General features: G+C 33.0%; 2 protein-coding genes across 3 annotated transcripts; both read right to left on the reverse strand.

The window, feature by feature from the left end:
- Window positions 1-1263: 1263 nt before the first annotated feature.
- On the reverse strand, window positions 1264-9524 carry LOC143067527 (uncharacterized). 2 transcript variants are annotated; one of them, XM_076240846.1, is made up of 4 exons: window positions 9409-9524; window positions 6559-6815; window positions 3156-3199; window positions 1264-2355 (listed from the first exon to the last, which is right to left on the reverse strand). In XM_076240846.1, the coding sequence occupies exons 1-4, from the start codon at window positions 9486-9488 to the stop codon at window positions 1435-1437; spliced, it is 1302 nt and encodes a 433-aa protein (XP_076096961.1). In that variant the 5' UTR covers window positions 9489-9524; the 3' UTR covers window positions 1264-1434. The 2 variants fall into 2 exon arrangements, with proteins under 2 accessions (XP_076096961.1, XP_076096962.1); XM_076240847.1 differs by lacking the exon at window positions 9409-9524 and adding an exon at window positions 8456-9192.
- Window positions 9525-14318: 4794 nt separating this feature from the next.
- Window positions 14319-19333, reverse strand: LOC143067528 (uncharacterized). Its single transcript, XM_076240849.1, has 3 exons — window positions 18880-19333; window positions 18185-18243; window positions 14319-17058 (listed from the first exon to the last, which is right to left on the reverse strand). Exons 1-3 carry the CDS (start codon window positions 19205-19207, stop codon window positions 16003-16005), a joined length of 1443 nt encoding a protein of 480 aa, XP_076096964.1. The 5' UTR covers window positions 19208-19333; the 3' UTR covers window positions 14319-16002.
- Window positions 19334-20787: the final 1454 nt, after the last annotated feature.

A 20787-nucleotide genomic window follows, 5' to 3' on the forward strand; every position in this document is an offset into this window, starting at 1 on the left:
AGTGGGTGTGGTTGTTTTTTTATATCGGACTAGTGGCAGTGTTATGTCCGTTTGTAAGAACCTGACGTTGAAGATACATCTGAAACGTTTTGCCCAAACAATTGATGACGAACGACTGAAAATAAATGCCCCGTATGTCTTGGTCCAGTTACTTATACATCCCGTCATCTGTTATTGTCTATGATAATTTTTGTATTCTTGTCTCTCATTTTTACTAATGTGCTTTGTCTATATGCCTTTTTGTGTTTCTTTGATACATATGTCGTGGCCATCTACTTGTACATTCCGTCATTGTGTTATTTTGCTATTGTATATTTTTGTGCTTTTGTCGTTCATTTATGCTAATTTCCTTTGTCTATATGCACTTTTGTGTTTCTTTGTTACATATGTATTTGTTTTTATAGTGATTAAGATTAGAACACAATGTTGACTGCTGTACCCCTATTCTTGACAATTTAACAAACTATGTCAATTTGTTTTGTTAACACATCATTGTCAATATAATGACATTTGATGCGACTATCACACAAATGAGAGGTTTAGCTAGCTATAAAACCAGGTTTGAGCCACCATTTTCTACATTATAAAACGCCTGTACCAAGTCAGGAATATGAAAGTTGTTACAACTTCGTTTGATGTGTTTGAGCTTTTGATTTTCCCGTTTTGAATTTTCCTCGATCTTCAATTTTTGTTTTGGTATTTTATTTTTTCCCACTATGTCATGATCTTCTGAGCAACTTTGAATTGATAAACAATGTTGCTGTCCATCACATTGTCTTTTTCGGAATTTTCTACCGAGAAGCAAGACATATATCTGGGTCAACAGTTTATTTGTACAATACCTTACATTGATAATTTGGTAACACATTAAAAAACAAAACGACTTAATGTTTTTACAACTTCAACGGACAGTCATGAGGCTGTGCTTTAATTTCATTCCACATGACCTTTGAAATCAATTTTCTTTGAGCTATGTTGTTTGAAAGTTAAGATACTATATATATTGAGAAAATGTTTTTTATTACAGAGTTTGTAGAGTTTTCTGTGTGTAGCATCGATCTTTGTAATATAAATGCACAATGTCAATGTCGTTTTTTTTCACCATAAATATTAATTAAACATGTATCGTCTTGGTTCAGATTAGACATGACTATAAGACACTTAGCAAACACAAATCAACCATACTTGGAGATACGAGGAAGGAAAGAAGGTGTAATATATGTATAATATGAAAGATATAATAAAGGATATGAAAATCATAGCTTGCGAAATCTTTCTTTATTGAAACAACAAGACGGGTATGAAAATAGTTTTATGAAAGACATATTATACTGCTTTGTTATGATGATAAGTAATTATGTATGTATGACATGAGAGGTATAATTAATGATTAAAGCTCTCTCTATAACCAGTGACAGACGATAAATTTTCACTTCACTTTTTTTCGCCTCCTCTCCAGTAAGCGCTTTTTGAAGTGTCTTGTTTCCCTGCAGCCATGAATGGCTTTTGATGTACTTGTTTGGCAGGAGAATTTGAAGTCTGACGTCTAGAACGATTATTTGTTTCCGCTGGTTGTAAGCCTAGAACATTATGTTGATTATCCTGTTGGTTCATCCTATTCTCTAGTTTTTCGAGTTGCTCTTTCATCATGACAAGCGTGGCTTGTTGTAGATTAATCTGTTGCTGCTGTGTATCTATTATCTTTTCAGTGTGTTCTTTATTTGATGCAAGTCTTGCTATATTATCTGATTGGCCTGACATTATTTTTTCCAGTTTAACTTGACCGTCAGCTAGTTTAGCGTGGTCATTGGCTAATTGGTCAATTACTGCTAGTCTATCGTTTATTAAAGATTCTTGTTCACTGATTTTTTTACTCTGAGCTTCTATTGTATCCTTCAAATGTTTAATTTCTTCGTTTCGTTTTTCTAGTTCCTCCTGTAGTTCACGTTTATCAGTGTTCATTTTACGCATCTCTTCGTTTTCAATTTGAAGCTTTTGAATCCTTTCATGATATTTATTGTTCGTTTCTTTTAATTTAACCATGGCTTTTTGTAATTCTCTATATCTTTTAGTCATTTCTACTAAATCCTCGTCTCGTAGACGTAGTTTTTCTTGAAGGCTAACCTTTTCATGCCTTTCTTTAATCAGAGCCTCTCTAGCATTGTCGAGAGAGGCCATTACTTCCTCTAGTTGTATTTCTAACTCTTCCTGTCTGGTGATTATGGCACTGAACTCCCGATGAGATGCTTTAGCGTCCTTTGATAGTGTGTTGATTGCCATCCTGACACCTTGAATGGCTAATGGATCTGTTTTTGATGTTTTTGATGCTTGACTACTATGAATTGTACTGCGGTCCTAGAAAAACATAGTACATATATAACGTGTTGATTTGGACAGTTATATAGATTAAACATACTTTACTTTAACAAAAGTTTAAGCATATAGAAGTTTTGTTATATCACTTTCTATTAACAACAAATCAAAGAAAACGTTATCTGGAAAAGATGAAATTATGGTAAAAAGGGAAATAACAAAAATACCGTGTTGCAAGGAAAATATTAACGGAAAGTCCCTTATCTAGGCAAACCTCTAAGTTGAACGACAGTCGATTTCATTCCATTTTATATCGACAACTATGTGTGAACAAAACAAACATATATGATAGGTAAAAATGTCACAATTAAGGGTACAGCTGTCCAAAATTGTCTTATAATCTTAACCACTATAAAAAGAATTGTTAACAAAGAAAAACAAAATGGTATGATGACAAAGCAAAGAAGTAAAATGAAAGGCAAGAATACAAAATTACCATAGCACAATAATGCAATGTTGAACTCCTATATATTTTGTTAATATATATTTTGTTGATCTATACTATGACTTTCTATACATTTGGAAACTTGAAAAATCAGCGGGTTTGACTTCTTTGATGTCATTTTGAATAAAAAGATATGTTGGTGTATATGCATGAGACAAGATTATATGAAAGTCAACATTGTGGTTATTATCAAAATCAATTATTTTTGTAAGAAAGTCATTTAACGAACAAAGGAATCGTCATGATAAGTTAATAGATAAAGAATTTTATATTGTCTTTCATTGTTGAAGACTTCGGAGAAGGTTTTAAGTTCATACATGTTTTAAAAAATACTTACTTTTGAGGATAGCATAAATCGCTTTGGTTGAACTAACTGTAAATCTGAAACATAGATCAGAAAAGTAAATATGATAATAATTCTAAAGGAAAAGCAGATCATCTTTAGAACTAACTATTTCTTGTTTCAAGCATCAGAGAAATAAACAGCAAATTGAAATTCGTAATGTTTGTTAATACTATAACTTTTTGCAATGAAATATGCGCGTAGTTTCGCTTAGATTTGAGAGTGTAAAGTCGTATGCATCTTTTGGCTGTTATATAATCTCAAAGATCTGCAAGAACGAAGAAATACAAACATATTTTAAATGTTTGTTTTGCTCCTGAATTATTGTTTTAAATATTCCCGTCTGCAGAATGTTTGTGCACATACCAATGTGTCCAGAAACGGCCCTTTCCTCTGTAGTCCTGCTTTCATTAAACTTGTAGTGTCATCATATGTTTCAGAACCATGAGGACAAATACATACTGTTCTCAAATTAACATACAGTGCCCGATGGCTTTGCGGGGCCAAACTTTTGTCGTATAAAAAAAATCACAATTTACAGAACATTATCAAAATTTTAGTTTTTAAGTTATCTGTTACCATTATCAACAATTCTTGACGAAAGATATGACATAATGTTTTGAGAATCCCTCAGTTTACACATATGATTCTTTAGTATTGCAAATTTAATCGAAAATTCAAAGACAAATTAAAAATAACCCCATGAGAAATGTCTCTACTTCTTTCACAAAAAATTGGTTAGTTCGTCTAATATATAATTTGCATGCTATTAATGAAGCTAATTTAAGTAATATACTACCTTTGATAACTATTAAGTAATACATTATATAACTCTCTGAGAACAGTAGTTAGTAATAATCACAACCTTAATCATGCTAATTTGTACATGAATTTGATACAGTTTAAACAGGAACATCTATATAATAAGATGTACTTGTTTACACTCAATGCAGTGCAGTTTTTCATTGCCCTTAAATTTGTCATTATTATTTAGATATTTGTACATGATCATAATAATCATGTTATTGGTGAAGGAAACCGAATTTTCGGGGATAGGCCCACATCTGCTACACAGCCCTAGGTCGAATGCACCGTACCTTTACTTTTAACAATTAGGAGCGAGCCTCCCGGGTGAGCCCATAACGTAGTGATGATATTTAAAATATCCCAAGACTTAAACATTTTACAAAGTATCTTGTGTAAATAAAAACAGTGAAGTAAATGTTTTTTTTTTATTTCTTTTTAACCAGAAGATATACTAAACGTACTAGACCAACTTTAGACGAATAGATAAAATAAATTACTGCTGTAGTTGCAATCTTTGAAATCTGTTCAGGATTAACTTTAAAATGATACCAACTAAATCATAGATAACCCATAAAACGGATGCTTTCACCAACATCTATGATAAGTTCACCAGCATTTGTATAAACCCAGTGACAGTAAATGCACCGTTTGTGTTTATTTTACTGCATTCGAAATAAATTGTTATGCAGATTAAATTATTTATTTGTTTATGAACCCGTTATCATCGAATTTTGTAACGTTTAACCTATAAATCTCTTGAATTATTAAAGATGAAACTATAAAAGGAAAATTGACAATTAAGACCAAACTTCAAAGTCTAGATTCTAAGTCAATGGGTTATTTGGCCACATTATCTTGTAAACACGAGCAAAGAAAACTTTACAAATGTTTCTGATTAAACCATTTGTTTTCTAATTTGTTTGACTAAATTAATTAGGAGTAGGGGCATTAAGGCCTGGTTTTGGCCCAAGGAAATAAATTGTTTGATAACTACTTCAAATTTGCACATAATGTTTAGAAATGCATAGGGTCAAGAAATTTAAAAAAAAACCATGAAGATCTTTATTTCTGTTGTGGAAACATTGTGTGCAGCCAAGAAACATCAAAATAATTTATTATTACTATTGACATAATCTCACCAAATATAAAGTTGTTTCTTGGGTGCGCATATACTTTTTCAATCTAAAATATACTTAAAATTTGATGAATAACAAGGAAAATCACGAAATTTTACAAAATATGCAAATTAAGTCATGATTTGTTGCCATGGAAACTTGTTCAATGTCAAATTTGTGTTTTTTTTAATACCTTGTACCGTAGTCAAGTTTTCAGTAATTTAAGAATATGTATGATAACTTTTAAATTTGCAGTATTTTTGGGGCAAATAAATTATTGCCCCTACTCCTTTTATGTAAGTTTTATTCTTGGGCATCTTTTAAATTTCAGTGGTTGACCTCTGATCACCTCTATCCATACTGAAAAGTCTTAAGTTTTCCCTGTTTCTGAGGTTGTTGTTACGCCCAGTGGACATTTCATGTCGTAGACTTAGAACCTCTACTTTAGTTGATTACATATTAGGACAATATTATATCATTTGATATATGTAAAATCATACCTTTATCAGCTGTAAAAGTAAAACATCATATTAATATTTTATAAATAGAACCTTTAGCGGTGGAATTATGTTATCAAATTATTAGTAAAAAAAATGTATTTGAATTGGTCATACAGCTAAATAGTTATTAAACAGATCCGCATTCTAATGGAAGAAACAGGTATTTTGAAGAAGAAAAATACAAGGTTTTATCTTATAAAACTATAGAAGGTATGCCAACTATGAACAAAGGTTATCATTACAATCTTGTAGTTTTTTTCTATGTATCTTAAATCTTCTTGTTCTTAGTTCTTAGCCTCCATGTGCTTCGGGTTTATGCTCTTATAATATACTAGATTATGGAGTGTGTATCCGGGCGAGAATTCTCTAGTTCATTACTTTAGGAATATTTATCAAAATGTAGTATTTCAATAGTTTCTTGTGTATAATTTGGAGTTTAGTATGACGTTCATTATCACTGAACTAGTATATATATTTGTTTAGGGGCCAGCTGAAGGACACCTCGCTGCATTGAAGACCTATTGGTGACCTTCTGTTTTTGTTTGTTCTATGGTCGGGTTGTTGTCTCTATGACACATTCCCCATTGCCTTTCTCAATTTTATTACTTAGTTGACGAGGCAATTGCTATTGTGACAAAATTTCATTGTATGAATTAGGTAGGTTTGGCATGACGTAAAACACAGATATACCTACTGCTCTCGATTGTAAAATTGCTCTAACAGGTCAGGAATAATCAGCTTATCGTATAAATAGTTCTGAAATAATCGCTTCAGTAAATTCTTCCGATGTTGGTCAATATATATTGACATTGATAATAAGGAATATTCAAAGTAGCTGATTACATGAGTTTGTGGAATATGTTTAGATGTTATTTACAAGATTTTGTGGAATAAACCTTGAATTTAGATATAATTATCATTCATTGTTATTTATACTTTAAACAGCGTTATTACAGCGAATGTATATGTACTTACATTTATCCGATTCTTCGTCGTCTGCCTTTAACGATTCCACAATATGTCCGTAACCACAATCTCTTAAAACCTCACATATGGTTGTATAAGAATTAGGACCAGAAACCATAACAGTTCCAAGGCATAGTTCTACTTTTTCTCGGTAATTATATAATTGTAAAATAACGTCTTTCTCGTCTGGAGATAAAGCCCCTCTATCCTCTAATGTGTCAGCAATGATTTGCAAATTTATTTCTTCATTTAAAGTTAGTAGGTATCTGTAATTTTAAATTTTAATTGTGTTTAAAAACTTGACAAAATGCCTTTGTAAAATCTGTCAATCTACGATTGAATTGTTTTTGTAGATTTATTTAGTTTAATTGCTATATTTAAGATTGAAATATAGTTGATAAGTTTGTACACTAAAACTATATACTTAATTGATTAAGTTAAATAATCATATGCTCTTCCACATCGTACTTTATAACATTTTTTGTTACACCTGAAAAGGGGGGGTATGGTTATGTTCGCAAAAATATTCTGATCCTAATTTCAAAGGACAAATGTTTTAATCTGTGAAAATAAAATAGTAAAATAACAAAGATAACGCAATTCGACGAAAATTTCAAACCGAAAGTCCCTCATCAAAAAGTCCACAATAGCACAACAACACAATGACGGGATTTATAAGTACCAAGCTATGTTCAATGGATAATACAACGATGTCTTATTCACAAAGACAAAGCAAAGCATACTATCAAACATTATTAACATGTTAAACAATGTCAGTACCTAAAATCTACATTTCAAGACCATCCTGTATTATTTGTGAAGTTGATACAGAATATTTATCAACAAGGTCTTGGTATCTTCCAAAGAACTTTTTTTTAGAAAAAAAACCGAGACGTTCTTGGACAAACACCTGGTACATCAACTTTCTGCTCAAACACTGACAACGATTAACAGAGTATGAGTAGGAGCTGAAAACTCTTGCATACCGCATAAGTTGAGAAATGTATATTCCATATGCAGGTGGAGTTAGAATACTGCTACTAAGGTAGGGGAAATCAATAAACTCAAAATTACAAACGTCTCGTTTGTCATAGATTCTGGTTCTGAGATGACCGCGTCTGTCAAATTCGAGTTATAAGTCTTAAAATAATGCAGATGAAGCCGTGTCTGTTGTTTCTTTAATTTCTAGTTCAGAAGGATATATATACCAATTGAACCCAATCGAAAAAGTTAGGATTATTAAAAGAAAAAAACATCATCTGCAGATTTCGGATTGAATTCAAAATAATGAGGATGTTCTACCTAAGAAGTAGATTATCTTAGCTGTATTTGGAAAAACTTTAAAAAAATTTAAGTCCTTGATGGTCTTAAACTTCGTACTGTATTTGGGCTGTTTAAATTTTTAATTCGAGCGTCACTGATGAGTCTTTGGTAGGCGAAACTCGCGTCTGGCGTACATACATTCAATTGTATCTATGATGTAAGGTAAAGGGGGGGGGATTGAGCGTTCACAAAGATGATTCATCAACCCCGCCAAATTCTGATCATGTCCCTTGTAAGGACCGTTTCCATCTGTCAAATCAAGTTTGAATTTCGTTGGCATAATACAAGCATGATCAGCAGAACAAGATCTACAAGTTTTTTCAGCAGACTGTCGGCATTTCAATGGGAACCTATTGTTCCCCTCTCCCTGTCGATTTGTTCCTTTATTATTATAAAGCTGACTTCATACAGGAACTTCTTAAGAATTTAGCAGTATCCTTTAACTTTACTTTCCACTATATAGATGATGTTCTCTCACTGAATAATTCAAAATTTGATGACTATGTTGAACGCATCTATCCAATCAAACTAGAGATAAAGAATACAACAGATATAGTTAATTTTGTCTCATATCTTGACTTACATCTAGAAATTGACAACGAGGGTCGGTTGAAAACAAAACTTTATGACTAAGGAGATTATTTCAGATTCCCAATTGTGAACTTTCCATTTCTATGTAGCAACATTCCAGCAGCGCCTGCATACGGAGTATATATCTCCCAATTGATACGCTATTTCCAGGCATGTATTTCCTATCATGATTTCCTGGATAGAAGGTTGATCACAGGGAAGCTATTAATCAAAGAGTTTCAAATGGTGAAGATCAATCATCCCGTCGTTAATTTTACGGACGCCATCATGAGTTGGTTGATCGTTATGGAATAACCGTTTCACAAATGATATCGGATATGTTCCTTATGTCGTAACTTCAATCCCCTTCCCTTTTCACGAATGTGTCCTACCGAATAAGCCTATTTACAAGATTTGTAATGACATGAGCAATACGACGGGTTCCACATCTGGAACAGGATCTGCTTGTCCTTCCGGAGCACCTGAGCTCACTCCCAGTTGTTGATAGGGTTTGTGTTTCTCAGTCTTTAGTTTTTTTATGTTGAATCCTGTGTACTAGTATTTGTCTGTTTGTCCTTTTCTTTTTTAGCCATGGCGTTGGCAGTTTATTTTCGATTTATGAGTTTAACTGTGCCTCTTTTTCGTATTTCTTAAGTATAAATCATGCCGTTGTTTTTCTCTTTTGATTTTTTTTTCAAATTTTGCCTTTCTGTGGCCTTTTATCGGTTACTACACGGTATGCGTTCTGCTTAATGTTGAAGATCATACGATCACCTGTTGTTGGCTATGGAGAACATATTAAGTAATTTGATTTCTATTTTTGGGGATGTTTCATACACAATTATCAACCGATCTATCATGAATTTGTATGTGACTTCAAAAGTTTAAAATTATCTGGTAAAAATACAATTCAATCTCATCGACTTGAGTTCTTATAAGAGTAATGATTTGAACTATCTTCCATACCTTAAAAAACTCCATTTCCCAGTTAAAATGGTTTCATCAACTTCCGTATCAAACCTGACTCTGCGGATATCATTATCCATGTCACACACCTAATCTGCTAACATAACTGGACTTACCGACATTTAAAATCCCCCTTTTGTTTCTTTATTAGGGTTGTCTTTTATTAAAAGGTCAACCTTTAAATTTCATCAACATTTCAAGTTATTTAATTTATTGAACTCTAACTTGCTTTATTCATTATATATCGCAGTTCTTTCGCACAAGTGCATTTTTTAAAATTAAGTATTAAAGTTCGACAGAAATTTTAAAACTCTACCTGTTTATTTGAGATCTTTGAAGTCTTTTGAAACGCTTTTTATGGAATGAAGCCAAAACCTCTTTGCACATCATCGTAACATGAAATTTGCATAAGGTAATAATGCTTTAATCAGTTTACTTATATTTGATCTATACATAAGCTGATTATTTTCTCATTTATAATGATTCATAGGTTGCATTTCACTCCTTTCAGAAGAAGCAGAAAGATGACAATAATAATGTTTACTTTTCAAATTATTTCATCTGACAATTTGTGAATAGAAGAGTTTCTTTGAAACATATTTGTTAGTTCATTATAATTCAAATTGTTTTAAATAAATGCAAAAGACGTACGTAAAACTATCTTATCAGTAATTTAAACGTCATTCTTTAGAAGATCTTTACGGCAATAGTAATATGGACCAAAACCATTAAAGAAGATCAATGGATAGGACCGAATCCATTATAATATTATATTAAATATGTCGTGCTAAATCACGATAACATTGGTTATTCCAATTACACATGGATGGTTACATTATCATTCTAAAATAGTTTTGTACCGAATACTGTGTTATTTGGCGACTCTTTTGAGAGATATGGACCTTTTCAACAATACTTTACAATGGTTTTTGTAAGTGTTGCTTACGAACCAGCTTGATAAAGATTTACATTGGAAACTATCAATATCAAAACGTAGCTACTATTTGAATTTGAAACATCTTTTTTATCAGAAATTCACCGTTGAAAGGGACTTTCAAATTCACCTAATAATAATAGGAAGTATTCTTTGAATTACTCTAAAATAAACAATTTACCATTTCAAATTCTTTTGAACTAAGCACGTTTAATCTGACTTCATCTGGTTCTCCACTGCAATAAACGACATTGTGGTCCTTTCTTGTAATATTATAACGTGACTTTTCGGTCATTTCCTGATTTCAGATACAGAAGGAACATTCTTCAAAATGACTATATAGAAAAAGAAGGTAAATCATGTCCCTTAGGCAGTTAGAGTATAAAGCACACACAGATATTGTTTTTTTAGTGTGTTACTGATATAGATTTATATAAATTCACACTCACAAACTTTTAAAGCATATTCCTCGCTGTAAGTTTTATATAAACTCATCATAGATACCAGGACTAAATTTTGTATATACGCCAGACGCGCGTTTCGTCTATAAAAGACTCATCAGTGACGCTCGAATCAAAAAAAAGTTATACCCTTTCTCATTACTTATATTTCATCCGATATCACTTCTGATAGAATATTCGTCACTGAAGGTATCATTCATGACAGATATACTCCGCTGCGACGATACCATTTCTGACGGTTTCTTAGTCAATGAAAACATCATTCATACCTGATCCACTTAAACTGGAGTGGTACGAATTCTGATGAACTTTAAACAAGAAAATTTGGTATGATTGCCAATGAGACATTTTTTCACAAGAGACCAAATGCCATAGGAAATTAACAACTATTGGTCAGCGTACGGCCTTAAACAATGAGCAAAGCCCATATCAATTAGTCAGATATAAAAGGGCACGAAATGCCTAATGTAAAACAATTCAACAGAGAAAATAACATAATTTATATACCAAAAACGAACGAAAAACAAACATGTAACACATCAACAAATGACAAACACTGAATTACAGGCTCCTGATTTGGGACAGACACAAACATACAGAATGTGGTGGGGTTAAACAAGTTAGCGGGATCCCAACCCTCCCTTACCTGGGACATTGGTTTAACAGTACAACATAAGAACGAACTATAAAAATCAGTTTAAAAGGCTTTACTCATAGAAATACATCTGTCAAAAACTCAGAGTGAACATGGCCGGGTACTTGTACATCCCAACAACAAAAAGACCCTTAGTACAAATCTGAGAGTATTCACAGTTACTGACAGCTTGTTCAAAGCCACTAACAAAATCAGGGAGCAAATACTTAAACTAGTTCGTCCCGAAATGTATCATCTGTGTCAGATTCATATCCACTGGTGGTGATACAACTTTTGGTTGACCGTTCGTCACTGAAGATATCATCATAAATAATGTGGATTCATTATTATTCGTACCAAATTTCACTGATTTAGTGGATACGATCTATCCACAAATTAAACAGTATTCAACGATTTACAAATTTTCTATTGGCTTGTATGCAAACTTTGGCAAATATAAAAAAGAAGATGCGGTATGATTGCCAATGAGACAACTATCCACAAAAGACCAAAAAGACACAGACAGTAACAACTATAGGTCACCGTACACCAATAAATCAAATTTTTACGAAAATGCAAGATATCCTCATTCCACAAAAATTAACGATCCGCAGTATGGCGTGATACCAATTCTAATGGACTTTTAGTCCCTGAAGGCACCATCCATGATTCCCTTTCACTACAGAGCTATCACTGCTTATGGATTGTACCTCTCTGAATGTACCGTCCTTGGCAAATGTACTACACTTGCGATAACACTTCTGGTATACTGATCGTACACGAAGATTTCATCATCCTAGTGTCTAAATTGATCACGATTAACGCGTACGTCAATTGTCTGCCGATCAATGTTTGTTATGAATATGCTACGGTTATAAATTTTTCTATTTGTACCAATTTCATGGATTGAGGAAAACGTCCATGTTTGTGGATATTTGTTTTCCTGGTTCTGCCTTATTCTGCAAAAAAGCCTATAAAAGATTTGTTATTCGTTGAACCTTAAATTTCGTGGTTCACCTGTACCCATGAAATCCACGACAATTGGTATCCAACGAATTATAATGAATCCACAGAATCAGAGGTAAAAGAATATAGAGAAGTATTGTAGAAGTATGACTCCATCAGTAGGAATTTGATAAAAGGTGGCATTTCCCAAATTTATGAATTTATAAGCTCATTGATAAAGGATAAAGGATATCGTTTTAAAAAGAACGGTGTCTATTGTTGGTGTTTGACATCACTTCTCTCACTTGTAGTGTGAACCAAGACTTAAATGTTTCTTTTATAGTTTCGGTAATGAACGTCTGTGTAAATTTACGTCGTTTTTTTTATACGTTATGGTTTATTCCTGTACTGTTTGTAAAACAACTAGTCTAATGCGGTCTTGGCATTTTACAACAAGTGAAAAAAGTAAATTGTTAGAAACATTACAACCATTTACTTGCATCGAAAGATCAATACATCAAATAGACTTAAAAACAAAACATGTATTGATTGATTTTTTGTTACTGGCTTAACATACAGTGGCCATTTGTCATGCATATACAGGAAGAGAACAAATTAACAATAAATACAATAACTATTTTCTTCGAGGTATGTCGACTGAGATGAAGGTTGAAAAATGATCACAGGAAAATGAAGTATACTGGTCAGGGACATACATTTTCCAAGCAACGTGATACCTACGGAAACCTTGGATAAGTCTTCTGATGCTTCTGTGACGTGCAGAGATCGGGGCAGTCTCATTATATGATGAATTTAATTTAACGTCATCATTCCGATCGGAAATCTTTCGTATTCATACACCCCACACAGTCAAGAAAAAAATTATGCCTTTATCATTTGCAAACGGAGCTCTAAATTTTCCGGCCATCATCTCGAACTACCTGACTTTCCGAACCAACCTATCGTATTAATTGTTAATTTGTTCTCGTTCAAACATTAACCACTGGAAGTTAAGGAAACAACAGACAATCAACCAGTTTATCAAACAGAAACTTAATTCACTCGGCCAATTAGGTATGTTGAATATAACCTTCGTTAGGCTAGTGATGACTTTTCTCTTCGATTTTATCTAGGGACACAACACTGTACGTGGTATTTTGGTATGCACATGAATGTTACGTGTAAGAACCTAAGATAAAGCCGACGACATAAGGCATCAATCGATTAACGGAAACTACTTTTTTTTAATTTTTTATTTTAATTTTAGTTTCTTGTATATAATTCGGAGTGTAGTATGACGTCCATTATCACTGAACTAGTAACATATTTGTTTAGGGGCCAGATGAAGGACTCCTCCGGGTGCGGGAGTTTCTCGCTGCATTGAAGACCCATTGGTGGCCTTCGGCTGTTGTCTGCTCTATGTTCGGGTTGTTGTCTCTATGACACATTCCCCATTTCCATTCTCAATTTTTCTTTAACTAGCCTAGATGGTCGAGATGTATACGCTGCTGTAGTACAGACTAAGTCAGGGGCATAGTTCAAATCTTGCTGACGGAAAGTTCAAATCTTGCTGACGGAAAGTTCAAATCTTGCTGACGGAAAGTTCAAATCTTGCTGACGGAAGAACAAATATTTGTCAAAACTGCTTTGCAGATCTAACATTATTGGACTACATATATCCCGTGTACTCCGAGTAGCATACAAGAGAGATTATGGTTCGATGCCCGACCGGGAAAAATCAAAGGCTTTCCACTCTGCAAGCGGAATTTAGGGTAACATATCTTCCAGCTCAAAAAATCATGGATGGAATGTGAATTAACATCGTTTAGTCTTGATGTGATGTAATATTTGCCATTTGAGGTCAAACACTACATCAGCAGCATTTTCATCATCGAGACAGTACCACATTCTATTTTTGTTTAAAAGATATACAGTATAGATGTGTTATATTTTATTCGTAAGGAAGTACCATTATGTAAAAGAGAGGCAAAAAGATACTAGCAGGACATACAAACTCATATTTCGAAAATAAACTGACAACACTATGCTAAACAAAGAGAAAAGGACCAACAGACAAACAATACTACATAAAACACATACTAGAAAACTAAAGGCTAAGCACCACGAACCTCACCAAAACAGGGGATGAATTCAGGTGCTTCGGAAGGTTAAGCAGAACCTGCTCCACATGAGGCACCCGTCGTGTTGCTCATTGGAATACATACCCGCTAATAAGTCTTATTCGGTTGGTCATATTCGTGAAACAAGGACAGAATAGTAGCTACGAAATTAAGAGCATATTCGCTATCATGTACGAAACGGATGTCCATCGTGATCAACCAATAACATAAACGGTACTAACTCTTCTGCACCACGTGCGCATTTCGACAATCAATGTCCCTTCAGTGATGTTCGGGTCCAAAAGATTTGAGAATCCAACGCTTATTGAAAGGATGAAGAGCTATAAATTAAAAAGGACAAAAAATATACAAAAGCCGGCTAGGAATCAGAGCTTTGCACAAGGGAGATACATTGTTTAATTTTAAATGATTTCAAATATTTTGTTACAGCAAATTTTAATAACACAAAATTCATTTTTTCATGCCAGTACCGAAGTACTGACTTCTTGGATGGTTATACCCTCAGGGACTATCAGTCCACCTGCAGAAGCATCAACCCAGTGGTAGTGCGATCGTGTAATTTGCAATCCTTCATTGTTTTAGATGATTATTGTTTAGGACTGGATGTTTGAATTCTACCAGGTTTGTTGAATAAAAAATAAATTAAGTTTTACGTACTAACTACATCCTATTCGGTCTTTTTTTAAGTTTCGGTTCAATTCGAAATAAACTAAAGTCGTTGCTTGTTATTTCGAAATATGTTGTCGGCCCAAAGACAACGTGATTTCGCCACGCACGTTGATGTTAACATACGTTGTACAGAAAAAAAATGAATTGCCAAGATTTTTTAATATTCGAGGCTCATGGAATCTTCATACACTGACACGTCTGCAGTGTGGTTCTTTAATGGAAGTTATGATGACGTGATTATAATCGATCAATTTCTTTTTCAATCGTTCATGAATGTATCAAAATTTTAGTATCGGAGAATAAGATTATGTCAAAATGAGATTTTAATTATAACATTATTTGCTTATAAATACGTATAATAAAAATGATAAATAAACAACCGCATAATAGCAAATCCTTTCACACTCAATTTTAGACGAAGTGAAAAATGAACTTAGTTAATATTTGTATGAATGAATACTAATGATCTATTACACAAATCTTCTTTTCACTGATGCCACATGTGATAACATAAATCTTGAAAAATTGGCTTACTGTCTCATAATCTCGAAATGAAAAAAATATGAAATTACAATAATATTCTTATTAAACTAAAGTTACATCGGTCTGTTTCGATTACGTCGTGAAAAATACAAAATTCAACAAGCAAAATCTTTTTCAAATATCTTTCAACAGATTATATTATTATTTAAAGGTGTACTTCTGATTTGTCAGAATTCACATTTAAGTGCACTTTCAAAACTATTTTGTTTATATTTAATTTCTATTGCCTTATTTCGATATTGGTGTTATCACAGTTTTGATATCTTCTCAGAATGACCATCCTTTTTCTTGGGGAGGTTTATTAAGTGGAGTTGGAGGGTTAAACTTAACGTTAGCATTATGCGATCGATTCAGAACTCCGTTCATCCATGGCATCGATCGTGGTGGAGACACGACTCGAGTGGTCCGTTTGTTCTTGTCTCGACTTCGATTATTCCAATATGAAGCTCTAGACCCACTTCCAATATTTTCAAGCATAAGTAAGCGTTGTTCCATCTTTTGCAAGCGTTCTTCGTCTGCAGATAGCTTTTCTGTCAAAGTATTTATTTGATACTGTTGATGTGATTTTTCTTTCATCAGTTGTTCTATCTGGTCTTGCTGTTCTTTCCTATCGTCTACACTTTCGTCATGCAATACTTCTAACTTCATAATCTGAATTTTCTGTCGTTCGTTTTCCTCCTCTATTTCATGTATTTTAAGAAGCTGGGTATTGAGTTCTACTTCCTTTCGTTCAAGTTCTTGCTGTTGTACTTCAAATTTCTTTCTCAGGTTTTCGAGTTCCTGATTTCGTTTGTTCAATTCTTCCTTTGACTTTTGGTCACATTTATCGTTAGCACGTAACTTTTTATTCTCTAGCTGCAGATTAATAATCTGTTGTTGAAAAATGTTTAACTTTTCTATCAGTGTCCGATTTGTTCTTCGTAATCTCTCATTTTCCTCTTTCAGTTTGTTTAACTCCTCAACTGAAGAAGCATTTGGTTGCTCGTCCTTAGATTTTGTTATTCTCTGAAAAAGATCAGCTATTGTAGGTGCAATTCTAACCAATTCTTTTTCCAGTGCAGTTAAATCGGCTACTGTATTTGTTGTTTCTCCAGATTCCAGAGCCGTTCTGACAGCGTAAACAGCACTTGCCGTGTCGTTGTTAGGTGTGCTCATTACAGAGGCTTGTCGAATAAGGCTTGTTGGAGTCGTCAGTAAGTTTGGCGTTGTTGTACCACATTCATTTGTTGGACCCGGAAGTTGTCGTAAAATATCTGGTACTGATGGTTTTATTTTCTTCTCCCCTGTCTCTCCATCTTTTGAGCTTATTCCTGTACCCCCACTCTGAATAATAAAACAAATGTGTATTTTAAAATAATATTTATCATGGATTAAATATTGTAATATTCGATGACATGCAAACATTGTAGGAGCCATATATATAAATATTTTTTTTTACATTTTCATTCCTTTCATTTTGTTTTTTTTTTCTGTTGTTCTATTGGTAATTTCAGATATTTTGAAACATAGAGGTTTCTGTGATATTCCACTGTTAATATTGTGTTTTTTTGTAAATGGAATTTTAGCATTGGATATCAAGCATTCGCATGAAAACCAGAAATTATAATGGGTCCACAAATTCAAAATTTTACTGTTTAGTGTGTTTTATTCATTTGACCTGACTCTGTACTTATACATCCCGTAATTGTGTTATTGTAAAACATTTTGTACTCTTGTCTTTCATTTTTGCTAATGTGCTTTGTCTATATGCTATTTTGTGTTTTTTTTTTATACATATGACGTTGCTTTGTACTTATACATCCCATCATTGTGTTATCGTGCTATTGTACATTTTTATATTCTTGTCTTCTTGAATTTTTGCTAATGTGCTTTGACTGCATGCCGTTTTGCGCTTCTTTGTTACATATTTGTTTGTTTTCATAGTGATTAAGATTAAAACACAACGTTGACTGCTGTATCCCTTTTTTTCGACATTTTTACCTATTTTTTCGACATTTTTACCTATTATGTCTATCTTAATCTCTGAGTTCAGTATTTTTGTTATTTTACTTTTTATTGTTCACACATCGTTGTCAATACAATGGAATTTGATGCAACTGTCATACAAGTGAGATGTTTAGCTAGGTTTTAAACCAGGTTTTATCCATCATTTTCTACATAAGAAAATGCTTGAACCATGTCAGGAATATGACAGTTGTTATCCATTCGTTTGATATTTCATAGCTTTTGATATTACCATTTGATTAGGGACCTTCCTTTTTTAATTATCCTCGGAGTTCAGTATTTTTTTTTATTTTACTTTTCAGTGTATGGAACAACGAATTGTATGTTGCACAATGATAGGTACCTATCCCAAAAAAGTATATGTAACGAGCAGAAACTCCCATATGTAAGTTCTATTCCAGTGGAAAGAAGAATGTAAACTACTGTTTATATATGAAATAAATACCATGCTTGACTTTGCTGATATTGGTCTTTGATCTTCTGTCTCAGCCTGTGATACAGAATCTGAAAGGGAAAACATTTATTTTTTTGAGGTTGTTCAATATTCCATTAGTTGATACAGTTGCTGATTAGTTATTACAGTTTTGTCATTTGAAACTGACTCTTCGATATCAGATGTTCAAACTTGAAATTTCGCCTTAATCGAAACAAATGTAGTCCCCGGAAGAATAGAATGAGAAAAAGAAACAAATATGAGTAAAAGAAGTCGTCAAAGAAATCTAATTGGTCCTAACGAACTTGATAGGATTAATTACGATTACACGAGAATAAAATCTGAGAGGCTGTAACATCAACACTAAGATTTAATAAACAAGAACACCAACAACTTATATTTTTCCACTTAATTTGGAACAATCATAGTGCACAATTTGTAAGAAAATAACCGTACAAGATGAACAACAATACATGAAAAACATACCTTAGTTTTCTCGTTTGAATTGTTTTACATTGTCATTTCGCGGTCTTTTATAGCTGACTATGCGGTATTTGGGCTTTGCTCATTATTGAAGGCTGTACGGTGACCTATAGTTGTAAATTTCTGGGTCATTAAGTCTCTAGTGGAGAATTGTCTCATTGGCAATCATATCACATCTTCTTTTTTTATATTTACAATGACTATTGAAAATGCACTAGTTTTACCTGACATATCGTCTTGATCCGATATTCCTAACTTTTCCATGACTTCTGCATATCTGTTTGACGGATCAGTCTTCATCAGTTTACAAAATGTTTTATAACCTTTTATACCTGACCGTATTAAAGCACTCAAAAACTTTTCAGCTTTCATGAATTTTGTATTTGGTTGGACTGTTAAAATCATTTCTTTAGTTTCAGCATTGAATCTTCCTGCTTTGAACAACCCTTCTGTCAATTCTTCAACCCGAAGTTCGTGCTTTAAGAAAGTCCAGTTTCTCCAAAGTTTTCTTTCATCATCGTCAACCATCGGTTCTACTTGCTTTTCTTCCATTTTTTTACGAATTTGTTGATTTTCAAAATTTCACTTGTCTACAATATTTACAAGGTTGGTATAATTAACAAACCCCTTTGGTTAGTTTAAACTTCAAACATTTCTCACAAATCTTCAATGCCAGAATAAAGTTTTGATGGAAGCTTTATCTTTTGATAGCAAAGGTCAGCGGTATGCGTGTAATACGGATCATTTTACAAAAAACCTAAAGGTACCTCTGATGTTAGCCAATATTTTGTTTAAAACATATTGGTTTTGTTATCTGACAATCTTTTGACCATTATTCTCTTAATGCTCTATTGGCTTAAACCTGACAAACGTGATACAATTGTAGTCAACAATTAAAAGAACAAATATACAATATATGTTCAATAGATTTTTATCCTTAGCATTCATTAGCGTTCCTATTTGAATCTTAGTAATAATTTTATTACTCAAATGAACCAAAAGTAAATTATCAATTTAAAAAAAGTGTATCTATTATACTGAAAATGCGCATTTAAATAGTAGTCTTAATAAGACAATATTCCAACTTTCTCACTATTAGTCTTTAATTTCAGACAAAAACAACGATGTGTGAAATTAAAGCCTTTAATTTCACACATCGTTGTCAATATTAGTGAGAGGTTAAGTTAGCTATAAAACCAGGTTTAATTCACCATATAGAAATACCTGTACCACGTCAGGAATATAACAGTTGTTATCCCTGTGGTTGATGTGTTTGAGCTTTTGATTATGGATTTTTCGTTTTAAATTTCTTCATAGTTCGGTATTTTTGTTATTTTACTTTTCACTTAAAGGCAGTCATACTGGTTATTTTTCTCAGATTATGCACATGAAATATTCTTCTGTGATTTAATTCATTTAATTTTGTGAAAAGAGCCACTGTGTTCTTCTTAATCGGTTAACTACTGTTGTCCAAGTTTATTTTTTATTTATAACTATATCAAACTCAACGTGGACAATGCAAATTGGTTTGTTCAATACTTTTACTTAGTATCACTTCAATTTCTTTGGATATTTTACAATATTTGAATTGTTTTGTATGGAAAGAAGACGAAAAACAGATTATTTGATTATATATACAGTTGCAAAACTCTCACCTGGTGAGAGAAAATTGGTACTGCTGATGCTATTACTACCACTATGGCGATACTTTTGCTGGTGAGCTTTAGTCTTCGAGGTATCACAAATCCAGTTGATATTACTCAGTTCGGGCAAGACGATGCAGAAATTGTTTTATTGAAATTTTGAAAACAGTTTTTAATTCAGGAATATTTCTCCCTGATGCAAGGCTCTGATTCTTTGTCTTCTAGATTTGGTTTTACTTTAGGTCTTTTTTGGTTTGAACCTATCTTCAACATTTGTTTTAGATTTCAGATTGTCAAATCTTTTAACAACGAGCGTAACTGAAGAAACTATTAGTCGAAATACACATCTGATTGGTACCGTTTAACATACATAGTACAAATGTATATATCTCATAGTTGATACGATATTCCAGGGCTTGTATTTCCTATCATGATTTCCTGGAGGTTGCTGCTAACAAGGACGCTATCAAAACAAGAGTTCCAAGTGGG

Source organism: Mytilus galloprovincialis, chromosome 3 (assembly GCF_965363235.1).
Source record: "Mytilus galloprovincialis chromosome 3, xbMytGall1.hap1.1, whole genome shotgun sequence".
Taxonomy (NCBI): domain Eukaryota; kingdom Metazoa; phylum Mollusca; class Bivalvia; order Mytilida; family Mytilidae; genus Mytilus; species Mytilus galloprovincialis.

Coding starts and splice junctions, on each gene's coding strand:
- LOC143067528 (XM_076240849.1), bottom strand. CDS start 19,207: ATGGAAGAAAAGCAAGTAGAACCGATGGTTGACGATGATGAAAGAAAA. Junction 18,244..18,879: donor GGATCAAGACGATATGTCAG/GTAAAACTAGTG, acceptor TTTCCCTTTCAG/ATTCTGTATCACAGGCTGAG. Junction 17,059..18,184: donor TATCAGCAAAGTCAAGCATG/GTATTTATTTCA, acceptor TTTATTATTCAG/AGTGGGGGTACAGGAATAAG.
- LOC143067527 (XM_076240846.1), bottom strand. CDS start 9,488: ATGGATAATGATATCCGCAGAGTCAGGTTTGATACGGAAGTTGATGAA. Junction 3,200..6,558: donor CGACGAAGAATCGGATAAAT/GTAAGTACATAT, acceptor TCTATGTTTCAG/ATTTACAGTTAGTTCAACCA. Junction 2,356..3,155: donor GATTTATGCTATCCTCAAAA/GTAAGTATTTTT, acceptor ATGTTTTTCTAG/GACCGCAGTACAATTCATAG.